Raw genomic sequence first — 12,665 nt, 5'->3', positions numbered from 1 at the left:
GCCAACATCTACATTATACCCCTATGTTCTATTTTTAGCCATGTCGGCCATTTTGGTTGGTTGGCCGGGTCACCAGACACATTTTTTAAACTAGATACCCCAATGATGATTGTGGCCAAGTTTGGTTAAATTTGGCCCAGTAGTTTCAGAGGAGATGATTTTTGTAAAAGTTAACAACGACAGACGCAGGACAACGACGGACGCTAGATGACGACAACTGGAAGCCAAGTGATGGGAAAAGCTCACTTGGACACATTTTTTATAAACAAGATACACCAATAATGATTGTGGCCAAGTTTGGTTAAATTTGGCATTGTAGTTTCAGAGGAAAAGATTTTTGTAAAAGATTACAAAAATGTATGAAAAATTGGTAAAAAATTACTATAAAGGGCAATAACTCCTTAAGAGGTCAACTGACCATTTTGGTAATGTTGACTTATTCGTAGATCTTACTTTGCTGAACATTATGCTGATTACAGTTTATCTCTATCTATAATAGTATTCAAGATAATAACCAACTAGAGGCTCTAAAGAGCCTGTGTACATGTAGCTCACCTTGGTCTATGTGCATATCAAACAAAGGACACAGATAGATTCATGACAAAATTATGTTTTGGTGATGGTGATGTGTTTGTAGATCTTACTTTACTGAACATTCTTGCTACTTACCATTTCCTCTATCTATAATAAACATGGCCCTTAAGTTAGAGGAAAATATTTTGTAAAAATTTCCAAAAATTTACCAAATTAATGAAAATTGTTAAAAAATTACTCCTTAAAGGGGTCAACTGACCATTTTGGTCATGTTGACTTATTTGTAGATCTTACTTTGCTGAACATTATTGCTGTTTACAATTTATCTCTATCTATACTAGTATTCAAGATAATAACCAAAAATGGCAAAATTTCTTCAAAAATTACCAATTTGGGGGCAGCAACCAAACAACAAGTTAAACAATTCATCTGAAAATTTCAGGGCAGATAGATATTGACTTGATAAACAATTTAACTACTGGTCAGATTTGCCCTCAATGCTTTGGTTTCAGAGTTATAAGCCAAAATCTACCTAGATATCTCTATCTATAATAGTATTCAAGATAATAACCAAAAACGGCAAAATTTACTTAAAATTACCAATTCAGGGGCAGCAACCCAACAACCAGTTGTCGGATTCATCTAAAAATTTTAGGGCAGATAGATCTTGACCTGAGTAACAATTTTACCTCACCAGATTTGCTATAAATGCTTTGGTTTCAGAGATATAAGCAAAAATCTACATTTTACCCCTATGTTCTATTTTGAGCCATGTCAGCCATGGTTGGTTGGCCGGGTCACCGGACACATTTTTTAAACTAAATACCCAAATGATGATTGTGGCCAAGTTTGGTTTAATTTGGCCCAGTAGTTTCAGAGGAGAAGATTTTTGTAAAAGTTAACGACGACGGACGATGGACACCAAGTGATGAGAAAAGCTCACTTGAGCTAAAAACGACAAAATTTCTTTTAAATTACCAATTCAGGAGCAGCAACATGTTACAAGTGGAAAATATCAATGGATTTTTTAAATGTTAAAATCAAACTAAACTCTGTGAAAAAAATTGTGAATTTACAACAAACAGTTTTTAAGTAATTAATTTTTCAAATTTTTTACCAATCGAGTTTGTCCCATTTGCCAAAATTTTGTGAAAATGGGTGAGAGGTACAAGAAATGATTTTACCAGGAAGGTGTACATCCCACATCTTTTTTTTCTTTTCAAATTTCTTAGATATTTATTTTTCAATCATTTATAACAAAAAAGTTGAAATAATACATGTAATATACATTTTGTTCTTAAAACAGAGAAAAATTACAAATATACAAAATTGACAGCATGGTAAATTTGACACGAAAAAGCATCAAAATATGATAAAACATTCTTATATTAACACCTACATGTACCTATAGTTTTGTAAATTAAATTTATTCAGATTGGTCAACTTCATCTGTAGGCAATATAGGAAAGGTGTACAGACATAAGAGTGGTCTCTAAACACATTAACTCCAAATGGAGCTTCCATTAGTCGAAGCCATATTAATTATGTGTATCAGCGAGGGGAAATGTAAAAGCATAAAAATATAGTATATATGCCAATACACATAATTAACAGCGCCTGGTGATGTTTCACTTCATCTTTAATTAAAGTATGAAAAAAGTTTAATTGAAGAACTTTGATTTTTTTCACTATAATAGCCCAAAAATAGGTAAAAATTGATGAAAAATGTGAAAATCATCAAAATTGGGTACTTTCAAAGGGTTGTAGCAAAAAAAGAAGTGCACCACCATATGATTTTTTTCTTCACCAATTATCTTTTTACAGTCATATAAACCCAAAAATCAGGTGAAGAAAAAATTTCAATCGATATTTTGTAGTGCGATTTTCTTTGATGTTACATTATTGTTTCAGGTTAGGGTGAAGGTTGGCACCTATTAAAATGTTTAAGCCCGCTGCATGAATTTGCACCTGTCCTACGTTTGTGAGACTGACATGTAAATCCTAAAATATTTCCTTACACCAAATATAGTTAGCCTATTGCATATAGTATTAGAAAATGAACAAAACACAAAACCTTGACTTTGACCACTGAACAATGAAAATGAGGTCAAAGTCAGATGAAACCAGCCAGTTAGACATGTACACCTTACATATTCATTCATTCCATACACCAAATATAGTAGAACTAGGCTATTGTTTATAGTATCTGATGTATGGACTTGACCACTTAGAACTTTACCTTCTTCACAGATTCATGAAATGAGGTCAAAGTCAGATAAAATTGTCTGATGGGCACGAGGACTTAGCTTGTATTAGGCTCTGCACCATTTAGCTACTCACTCCTTATTTTGTTGAAATCATATATGATTCTTAGTTTTCCAAATTCTAAATCAATGATTCAAAATTAAATAAAGGTACATACACTTTCAAAAAACCAATAAACAACAACATTTACCTCCAACCATTTGTCTTGTCATAACTGAAGGCACCATCAAGTACACTTGCAATAAACTGTCCACCAGTTATAAATAAATTATTTATTGTGACTAATCTTCCTCTCAGTTCAGATGGAGCACATTCAGCTATGTAAGTTGGCACTGTCATTGAAGCAATTCCTATTAAATAAATCATAAGATTAGTTTACTTTTTATAATTAAACAGAAAATAAAGCTTTCTGCAAATCAAGAATAATTACATGTATTTTATTTGCTACTGTGAAATTCAGAAATACAGGAAGATTATCCATTTTGATCATCATTTATTTAATCGAAAATAAATTTTTGCTGTTTATACGTTATAGATAATGCATATTTTAAGTTTTTTCTTGTCGAAGAACACACCGAGGGGTGTCAGGATTGATCAAATGAAAGACCGACCGGAGGGAGGTCTTTCTTTGAACAATCCTGACCCCCCGAGGTGTGAATGCATATTTTAAGTTTTTTCTTGTCGAAGAACACACCGAGGGGTGTCAGGATTGATCAAATGAAAGACCGACCGGAGGGAGGTCTTTCTTTGAACAATCCTGACCCCCCGAAGTGTGTTCTACGACAAGAAAAACCTTAAAATATGCATTATCTGACTTATATACCGTCAAAAAATATTAATTTTATAAAGTTTTGTAAAATTTAGTATCCTATTTTACCAACAACCCTAAAGTGGGATATTCCTTTCTAATGCGTTCAGGTTTTAAATACGCCCTGCGGCTCATTTAGAATGTGAAATAAAACTCACTTAATAATTTAGATATAAACCTTTTAAAAGTTGTTATCCATACACAATAAAAATATTACTGTAACTGCATGAAGTAAGACACAAATGTATTGTTACCATCCGATAACCGTGTATGACAAATACAAGACACATTGTAATTGTAAGTAATTTATTGTATCACATACAAATGTAGCTTATGGTAAAGGGGAAGGGGTATGTTTTTTTTTTCTATTTGTTATGTTATTTCTATTGCGGAAAAGTGGTTATTTTTTTTAACAATTTTATTTGAATCGAATGAGATTGTCTTTTGAATAGCAATACATTTTATTAAAAGATAATCTGGATATAATTATATACCCTCCGCACCTGACCCTTTCGTGAGTTACGTTAATAATATTCAATAGAATATAAGATTATCTTATTAGTTGATCATTTGATAGAGTAAAAGGTATACGTAAATTTTAAAAGTTAAGAACTGACACGAAGACGAATATAAATACATGTGGGTCCCAGTATGATTTCCTATTCAGTGTGTATCGTTCTGAACATGCATGAAATATTTGCCACTGGACGTTAAGCAAGCAACCAAAAATCAGTCAACCTTTTCAGTTTGACTCAATAAGATTTTCAAAATCTTACATACGAATATGTTAAATCTGGATTTATTTTATGAAAGTCTACATTAAAATTCATCTGACATATATGATAATGTTTCTTTATTGTAGCGATAAATTAACAAAACTTCACGTTATTTGTTTCTAAAATTAAAATACAGGACTACAATGACGGTTTCTTTTACACCTTTCATAGATTGAACTTTAAAAAATAAATTTCCAAATCGGCAACAAAAAACTATTAGACGAATAAAGTTTTGAAGTAAATCATAGATTGCATGTTTATTAAGGAAAATAATGACCTCACACAGGTCATTATTTTATGCCTTGGAGCATATATCATTGAAACATGGTATCGTCCGGGTTGATTCTGAAAAAGAATGACCTGTCGTTCTGAAAGAAAATAACTCCATATAGGTATATAAAAGTTTCATAAAACTCGTGTCAGAGAGGGCACAACGTAATTTTCCATAATGATGAAGTCAATATTTCCAAAAGCATAACTATTTTTTTGAATCATTGATTTGCACTGATTTTCAAAATTGTCTGAGGTATTGATCATGTTGATGATATTAACCAATAATAAAAAATTTCCTAAAAATCTTCCAATAATTGTATACATGATCATAAGAAGGCTTACAATTTTATGTAAAAATTTTAAATGATGTCTTAAAGTCTTGAAATGGAAATATTTAACATCCTTTTCAGTTAATTACTGCTTTCGACTATTCTGCTATTGACATATTTTGGAGAATGGTTTCTAATGCATCTGTAATAAATTTGTATAGATAATTCATGTAATTACATTCAGTAATATTTTGTGGATTTAAAAGTTTAGAAATTGAAAAATAATTATTACATTAAATTTTTAAATATTAACCATATGATTGGAAAAAAGTTTGCCTTATATCTTTATATTTATCACAAGATATCAAAAAATATTCTTCAGTCTCTACTTCAGTGCAAAATTTGCAAAACGTTGTTCTCTTGGAATTTTGTGTTTATTATACATGTACATGTATCTACCCTGTTCTATATACATGTACATGTATATTATTTCAACAATGAGCACTGATACGTAGTTGTGTAATTTTAATTTTTATATTTTTGGTAAGATTGGTTTGAATAATGTTGAAGATAGTAGCCCCCACAATCAATCCCAACCTTCCTATAGTGGTTATAATTAAACCTTGTGTTAAAAGGAGTAGGTTCAGTAAGACCCCTTTTTGGCCCCAAAATATAGCAGTTTTACAAAATTGTTAAAACGTTAACTTTTAGTTATTCATTAGACAGTAGAATGCTTCTGCTACATAAAATATGGGCTGTTTTTGACAATACAATGCAAATTTATCCGGTACTAGCACCATTAAGTCATGCTAAATTACTGAAATCTTCATAATTCTAGCATTTTAGTTAAATTTTAGACGGTTTTCGTGTAAAACGAAAGTGGCCGCATTCGTGTTCATCCTTAATATTAAAACTTAAGTTGTATTTGATGATAATACATAACATATATAAGGGTTGAGGATGAACACGGATGCGGCCACTTTCATTTTTACCAAAAACCAACTGAAAAATGACATTTTTCGGCATATTTGGTAGATTTTTCATATTTGAGCTTGAATCGGATGGTTTTTAATGACTAAATCTGTTAAAATCTTCCACATAAACTAATTAATTCAAATAAAATAGACACTTAAGTGTTTAAAAAGTGGTCAAAATCTTTCGTCAGATGAACCTGAAATTTGAGGCCAAAATCGGTCCTTACCGGACCTACTCCTTTTATTGATTTCTATTTACTTATACTAAAGTATTTATCCCGAAATCATCTGTCTTCGGACAATGCTGAAATTCGGACGACGCTGAGGACGTTGCAGACAACGCTGAAGACGTTGCAGATGACGACGACAACATGATACTAATCATGCTAATATACGACCAAAAATATTTTAATTTTTGCTGTCAATTAAAAATTATTCGTTCTGATCTTCTGCCTTTCTTTACTCTCCCTTTTTCTTAGTTCCAGTTAAGTCAAAAAATTTGAAACCTGGCAGATAAATTTCAGTTTGGTTCCATGTTTTAAATGAACAAGAAATTCAAACAGAGAGAAAATACGCATCTAAATGTATAGAAAAACTAAGGATTGACAATTAGAACAAACTTTTAGAGGAAGCTGAAATTTGGTGAAATACTTTCATAGCAATTCCACAGGATAAAAAAGGAAAGGGAATTCAAAAAAACATAGTGGTAATGGTTCACCAAAAGTCTGAAAAAGGATATTGCCTGGCCAAAAAAAAATGGAATCTTGCTGGAACCAGTTCAAGGTTTCAAATTCCTTTTTTTGGGGTACCTACAGATGTTTTTACTGAACACTTTATTTCTCTTAGGCGGGTCATAAAATCTGACTGATATGTGAAGGAAAATGTTTTCTAATATGTGGATATTGTGGTAAAAACAGATGTGAAGCATATTATTTTAATATATTGTGTTTAACATCTTAATATATTGTGCCTTACATATGTACATATATAACAAACTAGATTTATCATTTTGATATTTTGTGCTTAACATCTCACAATTTATGTTTGTATAGTGCACATGGTGTAATGCTGTTTTAATATGATTTTATAGCACAAATTATTTGACTTTTATTCATTTTCTTTATTTCAGTTATTATGTATAATCCCTGAAAATTTTAGTGATTATATATAATCCCTAAACTGACCATAATCCCTAAAAATTTCAGGGATTCTACATAATCAATGATTATATAAATTCACTGTCAATGACTGTAACATATATATATGTCATGTATGTCTCCTGGTCTCTGGATAGGGTACATGTATATAATTGTTAATATCAAAAAATAAATGATATTTTTGAAAAGGGAAGGGTATATAATACCCCCGGAGGATAACTGACTATCCTTTTGGGTATAACTGTGCTGACAGCACTTGCCAAATCATACCCTGTTCTAACCAGAAAACATTGAAAAACATACCCTTAGAAAATGTATACCCTGTTCTAAACCGTATAAAATAGATGCTGTTCTAGACCTGGACTCTAGACTGTTTCTTTTAAACAGTTACAATGTAAATAAGCGATCCTGTTCTAGACAAGTACATGTACTTTAATTGTTTAAAAAAAACCTGTTCTCACCAGCAGGGTATGAAAAAGCGACCTTGTTCTAAACAGCAGGACATGAAAAATGGACCCTGTTCTAAACAGCAGGGCATGAAAAGGTGACCATGTTTTGCGGCAGACTCATATCATTAAAAATATATGAAGTAACCACTACCCAGCACCCCCACCCTCACCCCCGGGGTACACCAGTATACCAACACATGGTATACAATGTCTCAGCTGCTCACCCTTACCACAGCAGGATTGTTGTGGTCCCCATCTATGTACATTTTGTAATGATTGTTAATATATATGTTGTCATACTCTAATTCAATCTTTTTTTTTTATATCAATTGTAAATCAGGGACTTACCAATTCCAATACCTAAAATTGCTCGTCCTGATATCAGCATTGCTATATTTTGGGCTACTGCAAGAACAATTGCTCCAGCTGTGAACACAAAACTCCCAATTATAATTGTAAGCTTTCTTCCTAAATATTCATTGAGAACACCACTGCAAATGGAAAACACTGCTGCAGAACCTATTGTAACACTAACAATAACTTCCTCGCTAAAGGAACTGAGATCGAAGTTTGTTTTGAGTAAGAGCATTGCACCTGACACAACACCGGTGTCATATCCGAATAAAAAACCTCCTATAGCTGCAAAAAATGACAATAATAATAAAAATCCTGATAATTTAGTTTTCTCTTTCTGTTTGTTCAGAACAACTTTTCTGTGGCCAGGTTCATTCCCCACATTAACTGAATCATCAGCCGACGAGTACGATATTTTGTCCCTATCTGTAGTGTTCACAAGTAGTGCTTTTTCAGATTTTTCAGCTGACATTTCAAACAGTTCTATATCGGAGTCACAATCTACAAATTCTGTCATATGATGTTATCAAACGTATAAATAAGTATAGTTCTCTCCCTTTTCCTCTAGGTAACTTTTGAAGAACTTTAAGAACTTTGCTGTTATAGCATTAAGAATTCTCCATGACATTCATTCTGTAAATTCCGTTTATTTACGATGATCATATACTGAGTCCTGAGTAGGGAGGGATTGAATATCATTCGAGCGGACTCCGTTTGAACTTTCACATGCTCATCCCATACATTCATTAATCAATACTTCTTCTCCAGGATTTACATCCTGCTTGAGGGGTCACCGCATATATATAAGATCAGAGACTTTTAATACAATTGTATTATATATCTCTGATAAGATCATATAAAGTAAAATCGCAAAATACTTAACTCCGAGGAAAATTAAAATATACATGTACATGTATATCTGATCTGCTGATAGGTTTGTCCTTTTTAAGGCGACGCATTAAGGTGGTATGGGCTGAGGTATGCGTATGGTAATCTAAATTAAAAGTGATAGAATTTGTTCATACCCGTTGCCAAAAATTTCACTGTTAACTCATTCAGTGTTTCCTCTTAGGTGCTATTTTACCGGCTCCAGCAAAATAGCGATTTATATATATTTTGCCGGTCTTAATTAAGTATCATTAAGATTAAAATAGAAGTATAGAAATTAGGAATTATAGAAAAATGAAACATGCACTTTAAAAAGAAATCTCTACCAATGCAGGCGCCGCCGGATCCAGGGGGGGGGGGGGGGTCCAGGGGTTGGAACACCCTTTTTAATTTTTTATTGGGACGATCAATGCATTTGAATGGGGCCCCCGGGGACATGTAGTTCGAACCCCCCTTTGTCCTGTGTTAGGAACACACACCCCCCCCCCCTTTTTTTTTTTGGCTGGATCCGCCGCTGCAATATGTCTTCTTTAAACATTCAATGTATACAAAACATGCATATCAAGTGATATTCTTTACTTTAAGAATAATTGGTTGCTAAAAACGTGTCATTTTATAAATAATATTTATTTTTTAAAACCATATCTATCAAAATTGATACTAGTATACTGTGTTTCTTTAATAGGAAGTCTAAAATAAAGCTTAATAGATATTAAAAATAATAACCACTACCATAAAAATAATACTAGGTCACCTGTCATTTTCTCAAGATACATACAGGTTGTGACAAAATGACACATTTTGTACGGATTATACGGGGATCATTACTTGATAAGAAGCTTAACTAAATGATAGAATTGTAAAATTAGATATAGCTAGCTTTTAGTAAATCTTTTGAGAATATCAAGGATTTGTATAGTCTTACCAGAGACACATAATACCTCAGTGGTCTTACTATACAAATCAGTTTGAGAATATCAAAAGAAAAGATAGGGTCCCCGACGGTGTGTTTTTCGGCTAACATATAAAATAGCAAAATTTCATGTGATGTAGTGAACAAGTTTATACAGAACATAAATATAATGCACAGATATAATGGCTATTATATCTATGTACAGGAGAATACAAGAGACAGGACTTAAATCAACGCATTTATGGTCTTGAATCCACTATTGCATCAGCAGTTGCTTGTGCCTTCATGATTTATATGTATTAAGGAATAGCCTAGCTGAGATTAAGATTACTAATTATAATGCAAGTAAACGCATTTTTAAAGTTAATATCATAATGACTATTTTATATTTTTCTTATAGTAGTGGTTATGTTATATTTTATAGCAATTGTATTATGAATACTGTACACTTGTACTTTTTTTTTCCGCAAAAGTATAACCTCCTCCAAAATTTAAATATAGTTTTATAGAAAAGGGATGTTGTTTAAATTTGAATATTGTATGTTTTTAAATATTGCCATGTTTGTCTTGGTAATAATTATATATTTGGATTTTACACCAATAAAATGATTTGATTTGATATGATTTGATTTGTAGATTCCGTACGAAACGCACTATTTCGGAGTTATCTCCCCTTAATATGCTAGTTTTTAAATCACTAAAAATCAAGCAAAAATAAAATACTCTTGTAAAAATATTCATATCTATAAGTTGAAATCTTATAAAACTTCTTTTAAACTGAGTTTTACTTTGTGTATTTCTATGTGTTTATTTATTCCATATTGGCCAGAGGTATAGGGAGATGGTTGAGATCTCACAAAACAAGTTTAATATCCCCGCCGCATTTTGCGCCTGTCCCAAGTCAGGAGCCCCTGGCATTTGTTAGTCTTGTATTTTTTTTTTATTAGTTCACTTATATGTTTTGGAGTTATGTGTGACGTCCATTTTCACTGAACTAGTACACAATGTTATTTAAGGGCCAGCTGAGGACCACCTCCGGGTGCGGCATTTTCTCACTTTGTTGAAGACCCATTGGTGGCCTTCGGCTGTTGTCTACTCGTTGGTCGGGCTGTTGTCTTTTTGACATGTTCCCCATTTCCATTCTCAATTTTATAAGACAAACAGACGCATAACATTGGCAAGGACTTTACTACCGAACGGGATATAAAACCTAGGGACGACCATATATATATGCGAAATGGAAACCAGTAAACTGCGTTTGGAAGTACTTGATCTTGATTTGTATGATATCAAAGACCAAGAAATAATTTTACTGCTATTTTGGATTAAAAAAGATTGACACCCATCGGATGTACGAAATCATATGACATATAAACAATATATTCGCCTTATTTTTGGCTTATAAACATTGACCCCCAAAATAATTGACAAAAGAGCAATTTTTGGATTATAAACATTGACCCCAAAAATAATTGACAAAAGAGCAATTTTTGGATTATTTTTGTAAGAATTAAAGTTGTGATAAAATTGTAAAATTAACTTCTCAATTAACATTTGATTTGGAATTATTAAATTCTATTCCATAAGATTCGTTCGATTAAAAAAAAAAAGATGTTTTATAACATACACAGACCAAAAATGGGCATATGATATTGTTTATTTCTTGCAATCTTTCGGAATATTCATTCTGGATCTTTGAACCTGATTTATACCCATGACAAATCCCATTATCTTTAATTATTGGCATCAACTCAGGGACGGTGGACTGTGGCCGTATATATTCACCAACCTTTTGCAAAGTGAAAACTCATTTATTCAATTTTTGCTTATTACATAATTTTTCATATCAGTCAGTTGTGGAATGATTTTATGATATTATTATATATGTATGCGCTCTCTTATCTTATGGACATTTATTAAAGTCCTAGTGTTCGATTAGCTTTTGATGTTACTTTAGATATATTGTAGTCCCGAATGATTTCCTCTGATAATCCTAAACGAATGTATGTGCAATGCTAAATAATGTCCCCATAATTTAACACATATATGGTGGGCCCAATTCATTTCCCCTGACACTTCTTATATGATGTATGGGTAGTGCTGAACATTGTCAAGGTAATGCCCCTTCTTGATGTTGTAAGCAAAAGGGTTGGTTTTTTTGAGTCACTCTAAGGATGAAAAGTTTTGCTGGATGGAATGTCATCTTGCCAGCGTCTGTTGCATTTTACAAGTTTCAGCTGTTGACATGTCACTGAGTTGAACATTTCCATACAGAAGGTAGCAGTCAGAAATAGGAGGAAATATAGGGTCCGAGGAACGGTTTCCTGGGGTACACCGAATACTACTGCTTTCATTTTAATCATTTTGCCCTCTATTCATACTCGTTGATATTGTTAGATATAAACCAAGCATTGATCCAACTGAATACAATTTCTTCTGGTGTGGGACTGTGGATAAGACCTTCGAAAAATCTAAGACAACTGGCAAAGCATATCTACCTGTTATCTCATATTCTATGATTTGGCGACTGATTCCATGCTTTTCAACAATTGAGTTTCACATGAATGATGTTTTCTGAAACCATGCTGATAATCGAATAAAATGTTGTGTTTGCCAAATGAAACACTACAGAACAGCAAATGATATTATCATGTCGAGGTACGAGAGACTGGTCTTTAGTTGACCACTTGTGTACGATCTCCTTTCTTGCAAATAGCTGTGATGATTGATAGTTTGCAGACTGATGGTACTGTTCCAGTTTCCAAAATCTGATTAATCACATATGTTAGAAATATGTGGTCTGTTGCATCATTTAAAATCCAAGGTGGTTTCATATCCAAGCCTATAACTTTTGATATGCACAGATTTTGAGGATTATTTTTACCAAATTTTCTGTTACTCTTAGTTTGTCTATGTCTTTAATATTGGTGTTTCCAAAAGATGGCATTTTGTTCATATTTTCGTCTGTAAATGCACCATCTTACTGTTTCTTTAGTAAATTCATA

At 32.5% G+C, this 12,665-nt stretch overlaps 1 protein-coding gene across 2 annotated transcripts in view; it reads right to left on the bottom strand.

The window, feature by feature from the left end:
* Positions 1 to 8,702, bottom strand: part of LOC139513801 (proton myo-inositol cotransporter-like) — a 78,564-nt gene extending 69,862 nt beyond the window's left edge. Inside the window, exons 1-2 of one of the 2 annotated variants that reach the window (XM_071302618.1) lie at positions 7,854 to 8,702; positions 2,990 to 3,149 (exon numbers count right to left, since the gene is read on the bottom strand). In XM_071302618.1, coding sequence (XP_071158719.1) covers positions 2,990 to 3,149; positions 7,854 to 8,376 — 683 coding nt within the window. In that variant the 5' untranslated portion in view covers positions 8,377 to 8,702. The remainder of the gene's footprint in view (positions 1 to 2,989; positions 3,150 to 7,853) is intronic. The other variant, XM_071302627.1, reaches the window with a different exon arrangement.
* Positions 8,703 to 12,665: the final 3,963 nt, after the last annotated feature.

Source organism: Mytilus edulis, chromosome 1, assembly GCF_963676685.1.
Source record: "Mytilus edulis chromosome 1, xbMytEdul2.2, whole genome shotgun sequence".
Lineage (NCBI taxonomy): Eukaryota > Metazoa > Mollusca > Bivalvia > Mytilida > Mytilidae > Mytilus > Mytilus edulis.
Note: the sequence above shows the minus strand (reverse complement) of the source record. Positions and strands in the feature narration are given on the sequence as shown.